General features: G+C 43.2%; 1 protein-coding gene across 1 annotated transcript; it reads left to right on the top strand.

The window, feature by feature from the left end:
* Nucleotides 1-381: 381 nt before the first annotated feature.
* LHFPL5 (LHFPL tetraspan subfamily member 5) lies at nt 382-15038 on the top strand. Its single transcript, XM_063299833.1, has 5 exons — nt 382-793; nt 5484-5720; nt 11968-12145; nt 13464-13518; nt 14808-15038. Exons 1-5 carry the CDS (start codon nt 382-384, stop codon nt 15036-15038), a joined length of 1113 nt encoding a protein of 370 aa, XP_063155903.1.
* The last annotated feature ends 1500 nt before the right edge of the window (nt 15039-16538 follow it).

The following is a 16538-nucleotide window of genomic DNA, read 5'->3' as shown; positions in this document are numbered from 1 at the left end:
AATACCAGCTACTTAGAAAGCACCAGATACGTAGAGTGCTGGGAGAGGAGGAGGAGCAGCTGCAGCTAAGGCTAAGCACCCTTCAGGCTCCAGCACCTCCCACTGAGCTGTTCAGTATGGAAACAAATAGCCCTTCTGGCAAATGGTCGTTTGAGCATCTGAGCCCGGGGCAAAGAGTCACAGAAAAGGCAAGAGCTGCTTCAGAGAACTCTGACCTATCAGTGAAATGGGAAGCCAAGCTTGCAGCCCCTCTTCCTTGGATTCAGCTTCCCCACATGCTGCTCCTCATTAGAGTTCCTGGAGTAAGAAGACATCCGTTTTCTGTTTGACCCTGAACTTCACATCATGTCTTACAAGACATAACCATCCCTCTGTGAAGCCATGGCAAAGATGCTGCCAGCACAGGAAGCAGCAAAGATCTACCATACCAACTATGTGAGGAATGCTCGAGCCATGGGAGTCCTTTGGGCACTGTTCACCCTCTGTTTTGCTGTGATCATGGTGGTAACTTTCATCCAGCCCTATTGGATTGGGGACAGCATTGACACTCCACAAGCTGGTTATTTTGGCCTCTACTCCTATTGCATTGGAAATGCCCTTACGGGTGAACTCATCTGCAAGGGCAGCCCGCTGGACTTTGGCACCATCCCTTCAAGTGCTTTCAAAACAGCCATGTTTTTTGTGGGCATTTCTACATTTCTTATAATTGGCTGCATCCTCTGCTTCAGCCTCTTCTTCTTCTGCAATGCAGCCACTGTCTACAAAGTGTGTGCTTGGATGCAACTGGCAGCATGTGAGTTGGACTTAGGGAACCCAAGAGATAGATTAAGACACTCCACTATACATGGCTTCAGTATGCTAAGAGTTTCGTGCTCAAGTATATTACGCTTGGGAACTCCATAATCTCTTTGCTTAATCTCCCAAATGTGCAGTGGAAGAGGCACCTATTTAAAGTGAATATAAACCTGCCATTTGGATTGAAATTCCATTGGCATCACTCCTAATAATGTTAAAGCAAAGTGGATTATTGGTACTGCAAAGTAAATATTAGTTTCTTGTTGATGCAGTCCTTTCCAGTGTGTGTGTGTGCACGCGCGTGTATTATGAAGGTAAAGTCAAGTTTGTTACAGGGTATACACCCAAAGAGGACCACAGATAGTCTTAGTTATTTACATAGTCATATGATTCTGTGTCTGCAATTTTGCATTTCTTTGCACTATTCATAGTTAATATTTTTACAGGTGTAAAATATATAATGCGTGATGTATTCAATTAGCACATTTTTGTCATCAGTTACATATCTTGGAGTAGGCATTAGCTCAGGCTGGCATTATGCCTAAAAAATCAGCAGCAACATGTGTCTTAAAAATCACTTCATACAATCAGGATGAACTGATTGATACAAAGATGAGCAATTATAGGGTAGTGATTAAGTTAAATTCTAGATTAAGTTCACCAAGTAGTCAAGACAAAGAGCTATAGAGTATGCCAATTTCCTAATTTTAAAAATATTACATTTTCAAATCTTAAGCCAGTCTAATATTAAATCTTACTAAGTTAATTGCCTTGAGTAACTTTTTGTACTAAGAAACTTTAACAGCATGATATTAGTTATAAGATGTTTGAGGGATTGTATAGAACATATCTGCTTCTGTTTTAAAGCAAAATCCAGAAAAATTAAAAAAATAGACCCATGCTCAAACAGTTCACAACTAAACAGATAAGGAATACCAGAAGGCATGAGAATAAGAAACAAAATGATTTGATTGCCAAAAACAAATCACCATAATCTATTTTAAGAAAAGTGCAGAAGATACTGTATGAATATCTGCCCTTTCTTTTGGCCTCAAGTCCACAATGCAGATCACAACAATTCAAAAAGAGAATGTGCATGGAGGAATACAAGGAGAAAGATGCTTCTTCTTGAATGTGCCCAGGGTTTAGAGCTCTCTGTCGTGGTAGCCAAAGGGCTCCATTTGTTTAGTTCTCTTGCCAGCAGGCAATGCGTTTATATCAGTGAGTTTAATTCATTTAAGATGACTTGTTTTTGAAGCAGGTTGTACTCTGTTAAGTACAATCAAGACAAGAAGTGCATTTGACTTTTTAAAAAATATGAAGTTATGTTTTAATGTTTTCTTAATCTGCTTTTGTGTGTGTGGTTGCCACAAGCACTCTCTTTAGAGAAACAGTAGGATGTAATAATTAAATGACTACAGACAAGGCAATATTATTTTAAAACATCAGTAAGAAACGAGTACAGGCAAGGAGAACGTAAGAGGAGCCTTGCTGGATATGACCAGCACTCCATTTTCAATGCTTTTGGACAGCTAGGTATACAGTTGAGGGATGCCTAGTGAGGAGACATGTGTTTAAGGAAGTTGCTTCTTTTTGATGAAAAAAGATGAGGCTTTATACAGGATATTAGCAGCTAGCAAATTCAGAGGCCACAGCAAAATTGAGCTTTTGTTTGTATTTCCTTTTTTAAATGAGAGAAGCCAGAAGTTCATCAAGATAGCTGCTGCCTAAGAAGAAAAAAAAACAGGGTAAAATTGAGCTTCATGATAGCAAAACCGACAATACAATAGCCACCCACCAGTTGATGCTTTTCAGATATGTTAAACTACACTTCTTATCATTCCCTGCTAGTGTGGCCATGGGAAGGCTGTGACAAAAGTAAGGTACACTACTGCATTTTTAATAGCAAAAGGATATAGGAGTTAGGTTTTAGTAATTCAAATAAAGAGTGGGTTGGATTCAAATATAGCCATAATTAGAATAGATTCACCAAAAATATTGGGACTTAAGAGCCCATCAGTTTTAATGGGGATGCTTTACATATAAAACTATATATAGTATTCCTATATTTGTTAACAGTATTATACAAAAAAATAGTATTAAAGGATAGCTGAGGCTAGCAAGCATTGCAAAGCAGAACACATAGGATACATACAAGATTATAAAGCCAAAATTAAATAATGCAATTTGGGGAGCGGGGGGAACGTATATAGACAGAAACTCACAATGAACTAAATTCTACATTCTATCCATTGATTTCTAAGTTTTCATTATTAGTGGCAAAGGTTTTTTTAAACCATCATTGCCTCCTCTTCCCCATTCCCAGAGAGAAATAAATGAGCCACATGGCTGGCTGGGGAATTCTGGGAGTGGAAGTCCACACATCTTAACATTGCCAAGGTTGAGAAACACTGGGTTAACGCACCAGGCTAGAACCCAGGAGGCTGTGAGTTCTAGTCCTGCCTTAGGCACAAAGCCAGCTAGGTGACCCTGGGCCAGTCATTCTCTCTCAGCCCTAGGAAGGAGGCAATGGCAAACCATGAAAAACCTGCCAAGAAAACTGCAGGGACTTGTCCAGGCAGTCTCCGAGAACTGGACATGATTGAATGGCTAAAAAAAAAGCAAGAACATCTTTTGTTTGATGAAATACACTTTGGCTTTCCATCTTCTAAAAATTACATTCAAATTAGGGCATGGACTAGGGAATGACTTTCCGTTCTGCTTAGAATATCCTGCTTAATATGTGTGAGCTGATTAAGCCCTGCCTGTGATGGGAATGCCTGAGATGAGAAAAATTTTCTGCAGTTTTTCTATAGTGAGATGGTCCTGTGGAAGGCTATGAGATCTTAAGGGAAGAAGATGCTGAAAGCCAGTAATGATACTTGAAACCTTTTTCAAATATTCATGCTGGTGGATAAAGCCTTGTTACATTATCTGCAGAGGCTTCTTCAGCAGACAGAAATGCGTTGAGTGAAAGAGAGGTTAAAGTAAGTCCAGCAGCATGGCAACAGGTTTAATGGTAGCATTTTGAATGAACCATAAGAACAGACATGGCATTAGAGAAAGCTGTAATTCCTGCTGGCCTCAAACATAAATAACTTAAGAGGCTTGAAAAGGCTTCTGGTTAACCCACATAGGCTGAAGAACACAAATGCTGGAGGACTGTAAAGATTCTAAGTGACAGGGGAGTACACAGATATAAAAGCTTTTAATAATAATAATAATAATAATAATAATAATAATAATAATGTGTTATACTGACCACAGCATCCAGCACCTTGGAAACCTCAATGTACTTCCAAATAAATCCCTGGCTGTTTAAATTTACATTTTAAAATACAGGTAGTCCTCACTTAATGACCACAATTGGGACCAGCAACTCTGCCACTAAATGATGCAGTTGTTAAGCAAGACATCATGTGACTGCAACTTACAATTTTACTGCCAGCTTCTGCATTAAATCTGCTTGTCGGATGTTGGCTGTGAAGGGCGCAAATGGTAATCATGTGACCGTAGGATGCGGCAACAGTCGTAAGTGTGAGGACTGGTCATAAAGTTACTTTCTCTATGCTGTTGTGACTTCAAATGGTTGCTAAAAAGGTCAGTTGTTAAGTGAGGACCGCCTGTATGTGGACAGCCACAGATGAAAGCTTGGGAGGCAGAAAGGGAATGATTAGATATTTTAACATCTTTTCTTCTTAAATGTAGGGCAAACATTCTTTTCAATGCCATAGCAAATAATTGGCCTTTTAGTAAGGGAAAGAGTTATCTAATATTCCGCTGGGCAAAATATTCCTCTGGGCTATGCTCTTTGATACAAAGCAGTGTTTCTCAACCTAAGCAACTTTAAGATGTGTGGACTTCAACTCCCAGAATTCCCTGGCCAGCATGGCAGGCTGGGGGATTCTGGGAGTTGAAGTCTACACATCTTCAAGTTGCCAATGTCAAGAAACATTGATCTAGTCATATAAAGCATTAACCATAGACATTATATTTCCAAAAAGTAGGTGTATATTGTGATCTTCTATGCCCCAGATACAGAGCTGAGTTGTGGTTATTCAGTCAGAGAAGAAAAGGTCTGACACTAACAATAGTTTCCAGGACTACAACCTTTCCTTAGTTCTCAAATTAAGCCTGAGATTGCACTAATTCAAGCCTTCACTAAGCTTGCCTAAAACCATGGCTTTGTCAGGGACAGAAAGGTGAGTGATAATATCATGCTTTCAGGACAGTTTTGAACAAGAGAGAATAGAAATAGGGGCCACTTCCATTTGTCAAAGATGGTGCAAGATGGTGAAAGTACTTTAGACTGTTCTGCCACTCCATCATTTGCCCATGAGCCTCCCTTTGCCTTTGTCCCAATATTTCTGCCTATTTATTTATTTATTTATCAAATTTCGCCACCACCCATCTCTCCCAAAAGAGGGACTCTGGGCAGTTTACAATAAAGCTAAAAAGATTAAAATACAATAAAAACCAGATATATTGCATACTGTATCAATGTAAATATAAACCATAAATATTTATTTATTTATCAAGATTTATTTAGAAGATTTACATAGGTTGCCCAACTTGCATAAGCAGGAGCCTGAGCAGCAAACATCATATGAAAAACCCAAAAGAGGAGATGCCACCCTGAGGGTGCAAGCATGTCTTTCAACATCATCACTGAATGCCTTCCATTCCAGGTGCAGGCTTGTCCATTGGCTGCCTGCTCTACCCCGATGGCTGGGACTCCCCTGAAGTGAAACGCATGTGTGGAGAGAAGACTGACAAATACACCCTGGGAGTCTGCACTGTGCGCTGGGCATACATCCTCTGCATCATTGGCATTCTTGATGCCCTCATCCTTTCTTTCCTAGCATTTGTGCTTGGCAACCGGCAAGACAACCTTCTACCCTCTGACTTCCAAGTGGAAAACAAAGGTAAGCTATTTTTTCTTAGAGGAACCTACACCTGCTGTAGATAAAATAGCAAGGACAGTGGAACTATAAAGAAGGCTGTGAGTTCTAGTCCCACCTTAGGCATGAAAGCCGGCTGGGTGACCTTGGGCCAGTCACTCTCTCTCAGCCCAAGAGCCAATCAGGCGTGGCATGAGAGTTCTAGTCCCGCCTTAGGCATGAAAGCTGGCTGGGTGACCTTGGGCCAGTCACTCTCTCTCAGCCCAACACACCTCACAGGGTGGTTGTTGTGGGGAAAATAGGAGGAGGAAGGAGTATTAGGTATGTTCGCCACCTTGATTTGTTTATAAAAACAATAAAGGGATAGAAAATAAATTAATAAACAAACAAACAAAGAATAAGGACAAAAAGTGTAAAAGCTTGTGTTGCATGAACAAATCATTAATATTAGCACTCATGCAACATTGGAATTATCAGAAGCTTTTATTTTTAGTTACTTCCAATTGTTCTCTTGGTATCCTATTTTTCTTCCATGCTTCAACTCAGCGCAGTGTATACAAGTTATGAGGTGGTCTTCTGTCAAAAAAAATCCTGACTATAGGCAGTTTTATTCCTGCAAAATTCCATAATGCATTCCTAGACAGCTCCCTGGAGTTGGCTGAGTTCAGTGATTGTACAATTGACTCTGCTGGTACAGGGAGAAATAAAATATTTAATAGAATATTTTAATTCACTACAAGTGGGGGTTTGGGCAGGTGAAGAACACTGTAGAGCCATGAATGAATTATAAATCATTGGAGAAAAAAGCATGCAAGGCAAAAGCTTCTGCAAACTGTTAGGGTTCCAAACAAAGTTTTAAAGAAAAACCCCAAGCATGCTTCTGGCAGTTGTAGCTATAAGCTTTCCTCTAAATAATTCAGTTTTGCTAGCTGCTAAAAATAATAAAAATAAAAAATAAAATAAAATAAAATAACATCATACACATGAGACTACTTTGCGTCCTATCACTGCTTTAAGTTTTAGACATCTGCAAAATGCAAAATCCACTCAGTTTTGATAAAAACGAAATTATCCCCCTAGCCTTTAGTGAAGCTCAGGGGGCTTGGGACCCTAGAATGAAAAGGGCTACAATTTGCACATTATTTCTGCATTTTATATAGAGGGTTAACAGCATCTAGTTTTTCCCAAATGTCAGGCCAATCTTTCCCATTTGGGGAACTTTCAAGCAGCAAAATGGTGACTTGAACTTCTGCCCTTTCACCCACTCTCAAAATATGCATTCAACCTGTTTACTCAACCAATGCCGCTCGTTAAAGAAAAAAAAAGTGGCAGTGTTTTTTCCTCTCTCAGAATCAGGAAACACAGGAAAAAAGGGTCTCATAGCGCCCTCTGTTGAGGAAGAGAAAGGTTGTTGGGGATGTTACTACCAAAACTACCCAAACAATACAAAATAACAAACAAAATAATTTTTTTTTAAAAGGCTCCACAACGTTCAGAGAATGGCCTTCGGAATACTGTGAAAAGCTTGATAGAGTCCTCAGGGTGACAGATGTTACTCACCCTTCCTTTATTGACACATTTAAATATTAACTTGACGTGGTTATCACTAATTGCCATTGCCATGCTAATAGAATTGAAGCAAGATACTCCAGAGCAGAGCCATTCTCTTCCTTGGGTTTATAACCATAGTCAAGGATGGTCAACAAATTCAAAACTCTTCTTCCAGCATTAATGGCAAATTCCATCCTATGTGTAGCATGTGACATCACAGCTTCTGTTTAGACCAGTGTTTTTCAAACTTGGCCATTTTAAGATGTATGGACTTCAACTCCCAGAATTCCCCAGCCAGCATTAAAGAGAGGTTATTACTCCATTAGCTGCTATTGGGGAAACAGGGAGGGAAAATGCCAGTTTCTGGATTATTATGGAGTGTTCTTTTGTCCTGCAGAGGAAGCAAATAAATGAAGACGAATACTGAAGGAATCACAAGCGTACTTACTTCTGCCTTTGAATATTGAGCACTCCAACTTGACCTTGGACTCAAAAAAGCTGCTTGATACACATGAGTGCTAAGCACAGTGATGTGGATTCTGTCAGTTATCTAGACACATTAGTCTGTGTTATGGCACAAGTACAAAAGGATCTTAGAGAGAGTGATTCTGCAAAACTAGTGTGCTCCTTTCTACAGAAAAATGTACAACTGCTTCACAGTGGAAACCAGGCCTATCACTAGCACTTGGCCTGGTGGGGCAACTTCTAGGACTCCAGCAGCACTAAGCTTTCCAGAAAAGGCCACTATGGCAAAGTAACATCAGAAGGCACCTTTGCCCACAACCCATTCAACGCTAGAGTATGTGCTGATCAAAACCTTCACCCTTGCTAAGAGCTGAACTCAACATCTTGTTAGATACCATAGATATTTTATGGAGAACGCTATAAGTTCATGATATTTTTGAGCTGGTCTACTCAACCACGGTAATGCATACTTACATAATACTGTACTAAACAGCTTATTGGAAGATATTTAGCCACTATTTTTATTGTCTTTCCATATATACAGTATGACTGAATTTTTCTCACATAAAAGTTCCTGTGGAATAGAACTTCTGTGCACACTGAAGCTCAATATCTGAAAAACTCAGTATAGGGTAACACTCCAATCATCTTTAGGCATGCCTTAGAAAGCAGCTGGCATTTTCCTTTGAACACGGGCTTTCTTTCTGCAAAAAAATCTCTTTTGATACTGCATATTTTCAAGCTAGCTTGTTATGCAGCATGAAGAGCCAACAGCCATGGAAAGGTGTGCAGTTACTTGTAGACATTGCTGGATTTTAGATCTGGCATTTACAGTATTTTGTTATTGTATTTATCCAGATAAGATGGCCTTTCTGCATTCAAAAAAGAGCAAGCAGAAAAAATATACAAAGACAAAATTTTGCGCAGCTTGGGTTGCCAACTTCAGTTAAAATCAATCTTTGAGATTCTCCACCACCACATGAAATACGTGCTAGTGACCAACTTGAGTATGTCTGTGTACATGTCTGTGTACATATCTATATACTAGAAGCCATACACTAAAAAAATGCACAGGTCTGAGAAGCAAAATCAATTGCTTATAAAATAAGGGGTCTTATTTATATAATTAACTGACCCCACATCTGCATATCAGGCCTTTTCTCTCACACAGATAAACCACTCTGATGCACTCAAATATACATACACCCATTCCCTCCCCTCCTTACAGCAGAAACAGTAAATACAGAGTGGGGATGGAGGACGAAATAGAGATGGGAAGAAATACTGTACTGGGAATGGGAGGCATGAGAAGGGAGGGAACAGAATTCAGTGGGGAGGCAACTCGGCAAGAAAGGAACAAAGAAAGAGAAGCTTTGCTTATGTTTTACCTACAGGGCTCAATTTAGACAGGGAAGCATCACAGAGAAGCCCCAGACAATCTTCAAAAGGCATCCAGACTAGCTTTTTAGTGATGTTTGCAATAATTTTCTCCTTTCCAAGAGCCGATAATAAAAGCTTCTTCCCCACCCATCATGGATCATTATTGGGGCAGCGGGGGGGGGGGGGGCAGGGCGGGGGGAATTATCTTCCTATCATGGAAATACAGTGTATTCAATGTTGCTACCAAACTTCTTTTAAACAAACAAACAAACAAACAAACAAACGTCATGGTCTGTTGCAAAACTGAAAAAATAAGGAACAATACTTGTGTGCACTATCATCACCTATCAAGTTCAAAGCTACTAATTTTCTCATCTACTTTTACATAGCAGCAGCTACGCCAAGGCCCATCTCAGTCCAACTTTTTGTTTCTCACCTGTCATGTTCACTGTTCCAATGTTCCTGGTACATCGTAACGTTTCGCATATCATTTGCCTGATACGTGTTTCATCTCGGGAGGGAGGATTCCTCTTCGGGGAGTTGTTATCTGTTGGCTGCTGGGTTGGAATGTGTTTGGGTTATCTCATGTGTTCAAGGTTGCTTTCCCAGGATGTGTGGAACACGGTTAACAGCACCTGGGAGGGGGGTGGTTGCTATGGCCGGGCGAGGGGAGGGATTACGTTTGGAGCCGAGGGTTTTTAGTTTGTATTTGGCGTGCTTTTAGTCATTCTCAGCTTTCTCTGTATTTGCATACTATTCTACCAATAAATCAGATATCATTAAGTATCTGCTTGTGAGTCTGAGTATATCAGGATAGGCAATCATTACATAAAGCTGAGAATCTTAAAACTTTTACCACTAACATCCTTCCAGAGTATCTGTGAGGAAATAAAGTTAGTGATGACTGAACCTACTCCTTGCTCGGGGGAAAGTGAAGATTTCAGTGCGGGGGAACTGGATTCCATGGGAAAGAGAAGGGAAAGGACCCCCACTCCGGAATTGGAGGACCTGTCGGAGACCTCGGGTTCCAGCCCAGCGACAGGAAAAGCGGTAAAATCCAAAGTGGTAAGGAAGGCAGAGGAATCGCCGGGCGATTGGGTGACAAGGGGTGAGGAACAGGGAACCCTACCAGGAACACCCCAGGCGTCTGGAAAGCCAAGGTATCCGCTGTCCCCGAATGTGGTCAGGATTGAGAAGAAAGGGTCGGAGGACTCCGAGGCCCCTGAGAAATCACAAGGGTGGGAAGCCAGGATACGGTCCCTGGAAGACATGATGGCGAAGATGTCATTGGGGTGGGGCGGCCAGGACAGAGGAGGAAAGGAACGTCGCTACAGATGGTCGTCCTCATCTATTTCTCCCCCCCCCCCGAGCATGAAGAAGAAGGACCAGAGGAGGCACCGGGGGGGATCACCACCACGCAGCCCCCGGCATGCGTCCCCATCGCCCCCTTGGCGTTCGGAGGACAGAGGAAGGGGAAGAAGTAGGGATGGGAAGAGAAATCCCAAAGTCAGGGTTTTGAATTCCCCCCCCCCTCGAGAGGAAAGGTCCCCGGTGTCCAGGAGAAGGGCTGGGCAGAAGGAGAGGAAGAGGAGCCCACAGGGGGCAAGATACAGGGATTTCACTGTCAAGTTTGATGGGGATCCCACGAAGCTGTCATTCTTCCTGACCAATGCTAAAAGCTATATGGAGGAGTTTGGGAGGCTGTTTCCTTCGGAAAGGGCTAAGATAAACGCTGTGGCCACCAAACTGAAAGGGAGGGCAGCTGATTGGTTTGTCCAATTAACCGAGATGGAAGCCATGGAGTTGGAGAATTTCGAAGACTTCCTGTGGGCACTAAAGTTGCATTTTGCTGACCCGTTAGCTAAAGAGAAAGCCAAGGTGGCTCTGAGGGAACTGATCCAAGGATCAAAGTCCGTGGCCAATTACGCCCTAGAATTCCAAGCCTTAGCTGCAAAGGTGGACGATTGGTCGCAAATGACCTTAATAGAAATGTTCAAAGATGGACTGAGACCCAAGTTGCTGAGATGGGCGTTGGGAAGAGCAGATCTGATTACCCTATATGACTGGATTCAACTGGCGGGGAATGTTGAGCAAGCCCACGCCAAGTTCGCACAAAGCAGGAAGGGTCCTAAGCAAATGGCTATGATGAGAACGGCCAAGCCACTGGGCACCACTGGCAGAGCGGGGCGCCCAGCCTGGCAGGAGGAGAAGGAGAGCCGTTTTGCAAAAGGGCAATGCCTCCGATGTGGGAAGGAAGGGCGTGCCCGCAGAGAAAGATCGAGGAGCACCCAATCAAGTCGTCAGGGAAATCCCCCTCCGTGCCCAGGAAGATGAAGGCAGTGCTGGCTGAGAATGAGACAGAGGACGTCCCTTTCTTTGGAGATGATGGGGAGGCCGATCTGGTCCAGCCGGCGGGAAACGCCAGCCACCTGCCTTAAAGGGCACCACTGGGCAGGTGGTAGAGGAGGGGCGCGATCACATTTCGGTGAGTGGCAACTTCCCCACACTGACAGTGAAGGTGAAATTGGGCTCCCATACAAAAACGGTGGAAGTGTGGGTGTTGATCGATTCAGGGTGTTCCCGTTGCCTAATGCACCCTGATGTGGTGGCCGCTTTGGAGCTACCCACATTTCTACTTAAACGGCCCATGATCTTTACCCAGCTGGACGGAACTACGGTGGGGGGGGGAAGCCAGTCACCCATTCCACGGGTATGGTGGCGTTGCAAATGGGTAGCCACCGGGAAGGGCTGCCTTTCATAGTAGCGCCAGTGGGGGGCCCTTTGGTCATTTTAGGGATCCCTTGGTTGGTCCAACAAAATCCCTATATAAACTGGGTGCACAGGACTTTGACTTTTGGGGATGGTTTCTATCAAGCTCCTGAAGAAGACGACACCTCAGAGGCTGCAGTGGGGAGGGCGGCAGCCGCAACTCCGTACTTTGCAGCCGTCCCACTAGAAGGCTTACCGGAGCAATACCAGGGTTTTGCAGATGTGTTTGGCGAAAAGGAGGTGGACCAGCTCCTGCCGCATCGAAAAACTGACTGTGCCATAGAGTTGGTCCCAAATGCCCAAATGCCCAAGCTCAAAATCTATGCCATGACTCAAAAAGAACTGGCAGCACTGAGGGAGTTTGTGGATAAAAATTTGGCAAGGGGTTTTATTGAACCAGCTAACTCCCCGGTGGGTGCACCTGTTTTATTCCAAGCAAGGAAGGATGGGACATTGAGACTCTGTACAGATTACCGCGGATTAAATGCAGTTTCGATATTAAACAAATATCCTTTGCCAATAATAAAAGACATGCTAGCACATCTGGCCAAGGGGAAAATCTTTTCAAAACTGGACTTGAGGGAGGCGTATTTCTGTATCCGTATACGGGAGGGGGATGAATGGAAAACTGCTTTCAATTGTCCTTTGGGCTCTTTCCAGTACAAGGTGTTGCCATTTGAGTTGGCGGGGGCACCTGGAGTATTTATGCAACTGATCAATGAAGTGCTACATTACCATTTGTTCAAGGGGGTTCTAGTATATTTGGATGATGTTTTAATTTACACTGAAACGATGGAAGAACATGAGTGTTTGGTGAAACAGGTGCTCAGCAAACTGAGGAAGGCTGAGCTTTATGCTAAACTATCTAAATGTGAATTTCATAAGACTCAACTTGATTATTTGGGGTACAGAATTTCTGACAAGGGCATCGAAATGGACCCTGCAAAGATCCAAGCCATTCTAGAGTGGGAGCGCCCATGTACTCGCAGGCAGCTCCAAAGTTTCCTTGGGTTTTCCAACTATTATCGGCAATTTATCCAGGGGTTCACAGAAATTGCATTGCCTCTCACTGACTTATTGCACACAAATGGTCTGGGGGACACACGCAAGGTAAAGAACCCGGGAGCGGTGCTCAAGTGGACACCTGAATGCCAGGTGGCTTTCGACAAGCTAAAAAGCCTGTTCACGGCTGAGCCTATCCTGCAACACCCTGATCCCACTAAACCGTTTGTGGTTCAAGTGGATGCCTCTGATTTCTCCATTGGAGTGCTTTTGTTGCAAGCAGATGCTGCTGGCTGCCTAAAACCATGTGCGTATCTCTCCCACAAATTTTCTGAGACAGAAAGACGATGGCATGTCTGGGAAAAGGAGGCTTTTGCAGTCAAAGCAGCTTTGGAGGCATGGCGCCACCTTTTAGAGGGGGCCAAATGTCCTTTTGAAGTTTGGACGGACCATAAGAATTTAGAAGCGCTCAGCATGCCCCGTAAGCTCAGCCCCAAACAAATTCGGTGGGTTCAGTTTTTCAGCTGTTTTAATTTTAAGTTGAAGTTCATTCCGGGTAAGAAGAACTTCCTGGCTGATGCGCTTTCCTGCCTGCCCCAGGATTCGACTTTGGTGCCGGACGTGGTGGGTACATTGTGGACTGAACCGCAGTTGGGTATGCAGGCTGTCACTCGCAGCCAGACTCATGCACAGCCGCCCTCAGATTCAGTTTCACCAGCTGGGGGGAGGCTCTCAATTCCTTCCCAATTGCAACAACAGTTTCTCTCTGAACTGAAATCTGACACTTGGTTGCAAGCGAATAGAGACAATGTTACATTTGACCGAGGCTTCGCATGGAAACAAAACCGTCTCTATGTCCCTGACAGTTTGCGAAAGGAGGTCCTACTCAGATCTCATGATGACAAACTGGCTGGTCATTTTGGCTTTGTAAAAACCTTACACCTGGTGCAGCACCAATTTTGGTGGCCCACATTGAGGTGTGATGTAAAAAGTTATGTTGCCTCTTGTCCTGTCTGTGCCATGTCAAAACGGAAGGGGGGTAAACCGCAAGGGCTGCTGCAGCTGGTGGCCAGCCCCTCTCATCCTTGGGAAGAAATCTCCATGGATTTTATTGTCGACTTGCCGCCAAGCCAGAGAAAGACTGTGATTTGGGTTGTGAAAGACTACTTTTCTAAACAAGCCCATTTCATTCCATGTGCCTCTATCCCATCGGCTCAGCAGCTAGCCCACCTCTTCCTAGTCCACGTGTACAGAATTCACGGATGCCCCGCCCGTTTGGTCACAGACCGCAGGACACAATTTACTTTGCAGTTTTGGCAGGCATTTTTAAAACTGCTGGGCACCAAACAGGCGCTGTCCACTGCGTCGCATCCTGAGACTGACGGATCTACGGAGGCTCTTAATGCCACATTAGAACAATATTTGAGAGCCTTTGTAAACTATCAGCAGGACAATTGGGTTGATCTCCTGCCTTTCGCCGAAGTGGCTTACAACAACGCAGTACATCAAAGCACAGGACACACCCCTTTCCGTACTGTGTTTGGCCAGGATTTCGTCCCCATTTCTGACCTGCCTCAACCCACTTCACTTTCTTCCCCTTCCGACTGGGCTGCGCACCTGGGCGATTCCTGGCCGGTAATTCAATAAGTGCTGGCAGATGCCCAATCGACCTACAAACTGCATGCTGCTACGAGTCCTGATCTGAATCCAACAGCACATTGATGGAAAGAGCTGAAACTCACAGTTGGGAGAAGGAACCCATCAAACCCAAGACAACTGAAGCAGTTTGCTCAAGAAGAGTGGGACAAATTGCCAGTTGAGAAGTGTAGAAGTCTTATTCAGAGGTACAGAAAGTTCTTGATTAAAAGGGTGTGCTAAGAAACATTAGGTTAGGGTGCCAATAATTATGTCCATGACATTTTCATTCGTTTTGTTATTTACAAGAATGTTAAGTCACACATCGAAAGCAAAATGTCTGCTCGACCTCCAGATGAGGAAAATAGTGAACTAGATGTCTCCGAAAGAGCAGAGATGATGATGCAAGTGACAACCAATGGACCAGCTGCAACTACGGACAATGGAACCCCTCTGGATAAAAGAGAGGAGAGATTGCCCACTCATGCTCCGGACAGCTGCTCCTCACAAGGAGACCACAGGATAGCGGTCACCCCGTGACTCTGAGCACTGGGAGACAGGAAGCCATCAAGCTGTCAACCATGGCAGAGCCTATAAGGACAATGGGTTTGACCACCTCATTTTCTACCCACTATTGGATTTATAATCATTTTACAGTTAAAACAGAAACTTGTTCAGTTCCCCATTCCTAGTCTGCAGTTTTAATGATTTCCACAGAGGTTGGATTATTTCATGTAAGTTTGGGATATGTTGTCATGTAAAATCAAATGTTATATGAATGTTTCACATTCATATGGACTGCTGTTAAGGATCTCAATTTTTCTTCATCTATACTCCAGCCCCAAGGACCATCTCAAGATTACTCTTTGTATTTCAACCAAGGGGGTGATAAAATATTTATATCCAATATACATTTGTGGCATAGCAATTCTAGAAAAGATATGGATATGCCAAAGCTTTTGAGTACATTAGATTTTATACCCTCTTTGATATAGAGCAGTGTTTCTCAACCTCAGCAACTTTAAGCTGTGTGGACTTCAACTCCCAGAATTGCTGATGGGGAATTCTGGGAGTTGAAGTTCACACAGCTTAAAGTTGCTGAGGTTGAGAAACAGAGAGAGAGCAACCCCTCCCCCAGTGCATCCTCTCCTGTTCTTTCTATAAAGTTCACTTTTAGGGATGACCATATCCCAATGATGCCATCTCATTAGGTTTCTGTTATACCTTCCATATCAATGTTATCATTTGTAACAAAGAGCTTTAATTTAAATAGCTCAAATATTTCTACCATTGGCATAGAAACCTTTACACCATGTCTTTCTTCAAATGTTGCTAGTGTGCATCTTTCATGACCCTTGGTCTTGTTTCCTCCCCTATTAACACCCTCCAACATTCAGTGTGCTCCTTCCCCTATTCTCCCTCATTCCTGTTTGCCCTCTCTGGTCACAAGCTCTGTTGCTTCTCCTGTTCCTAAAGAGTGGTGGCTGGGAGTGACCTGTTGCTTGTTGACTGACAAACATGACTTCACCCAAGATTCTCCTCAGACTGTACGTGGAGAAGACTAGCAAGACAGCAAGCAAGTGCATGCCCACATATTCTCATCCAGAAAACGAACAAAAAATGCAGCCTCGTGTAATGAACTAAACTGCTTTCCTTAAATGCAGCTGATTTGTTGCATTTAACTTTGATGTTCCTATTTTCCCCTCTACTCATTCTGGTTTAAATACTGCTCTGATGATGAATTTGGCTAAAAATAAAGAGCAGGAAAACTGAAGAACATTCTAGGAGCTGGAAATGGAATAATTCTCTTTCTTCCTATCATCATAACTTACAAAACTTCACCATTTAGCACTCATAGGATTGCATCAATAGTGCCCATATTTTTCATCGACTAGGTTCAAATACCATCCTAAATTTTGTGACCTGTTTGATCTTATTCAGCAAATCATATTACGCTTATGCTTAGCATGTGTAAACCATGTATATTTCACTGAACTTCTGATAAGAGGCTCTACTACAAATGCTCTGGGTGAACACAGA

This window comes from Candoia aspera, chromosome 3, assembly GCF_035149785.1.
Source record: "Candoia aspera isolate rCanAsp1 chromosome 3, rCanAsp1.hap2, whole genome shotgun sequence".
Taxonomy (NCBI): domain Eukaryota; kingdom Metazoa; phylum Chordata; class Lepidosauria; order Squamata; family Boidae; genus Candoia; species Candoia aspera.
Note: the sequence above shows the minus strand (reverse complement) of the source record. Positions and strands in the feature narration are given on the sequence as shown.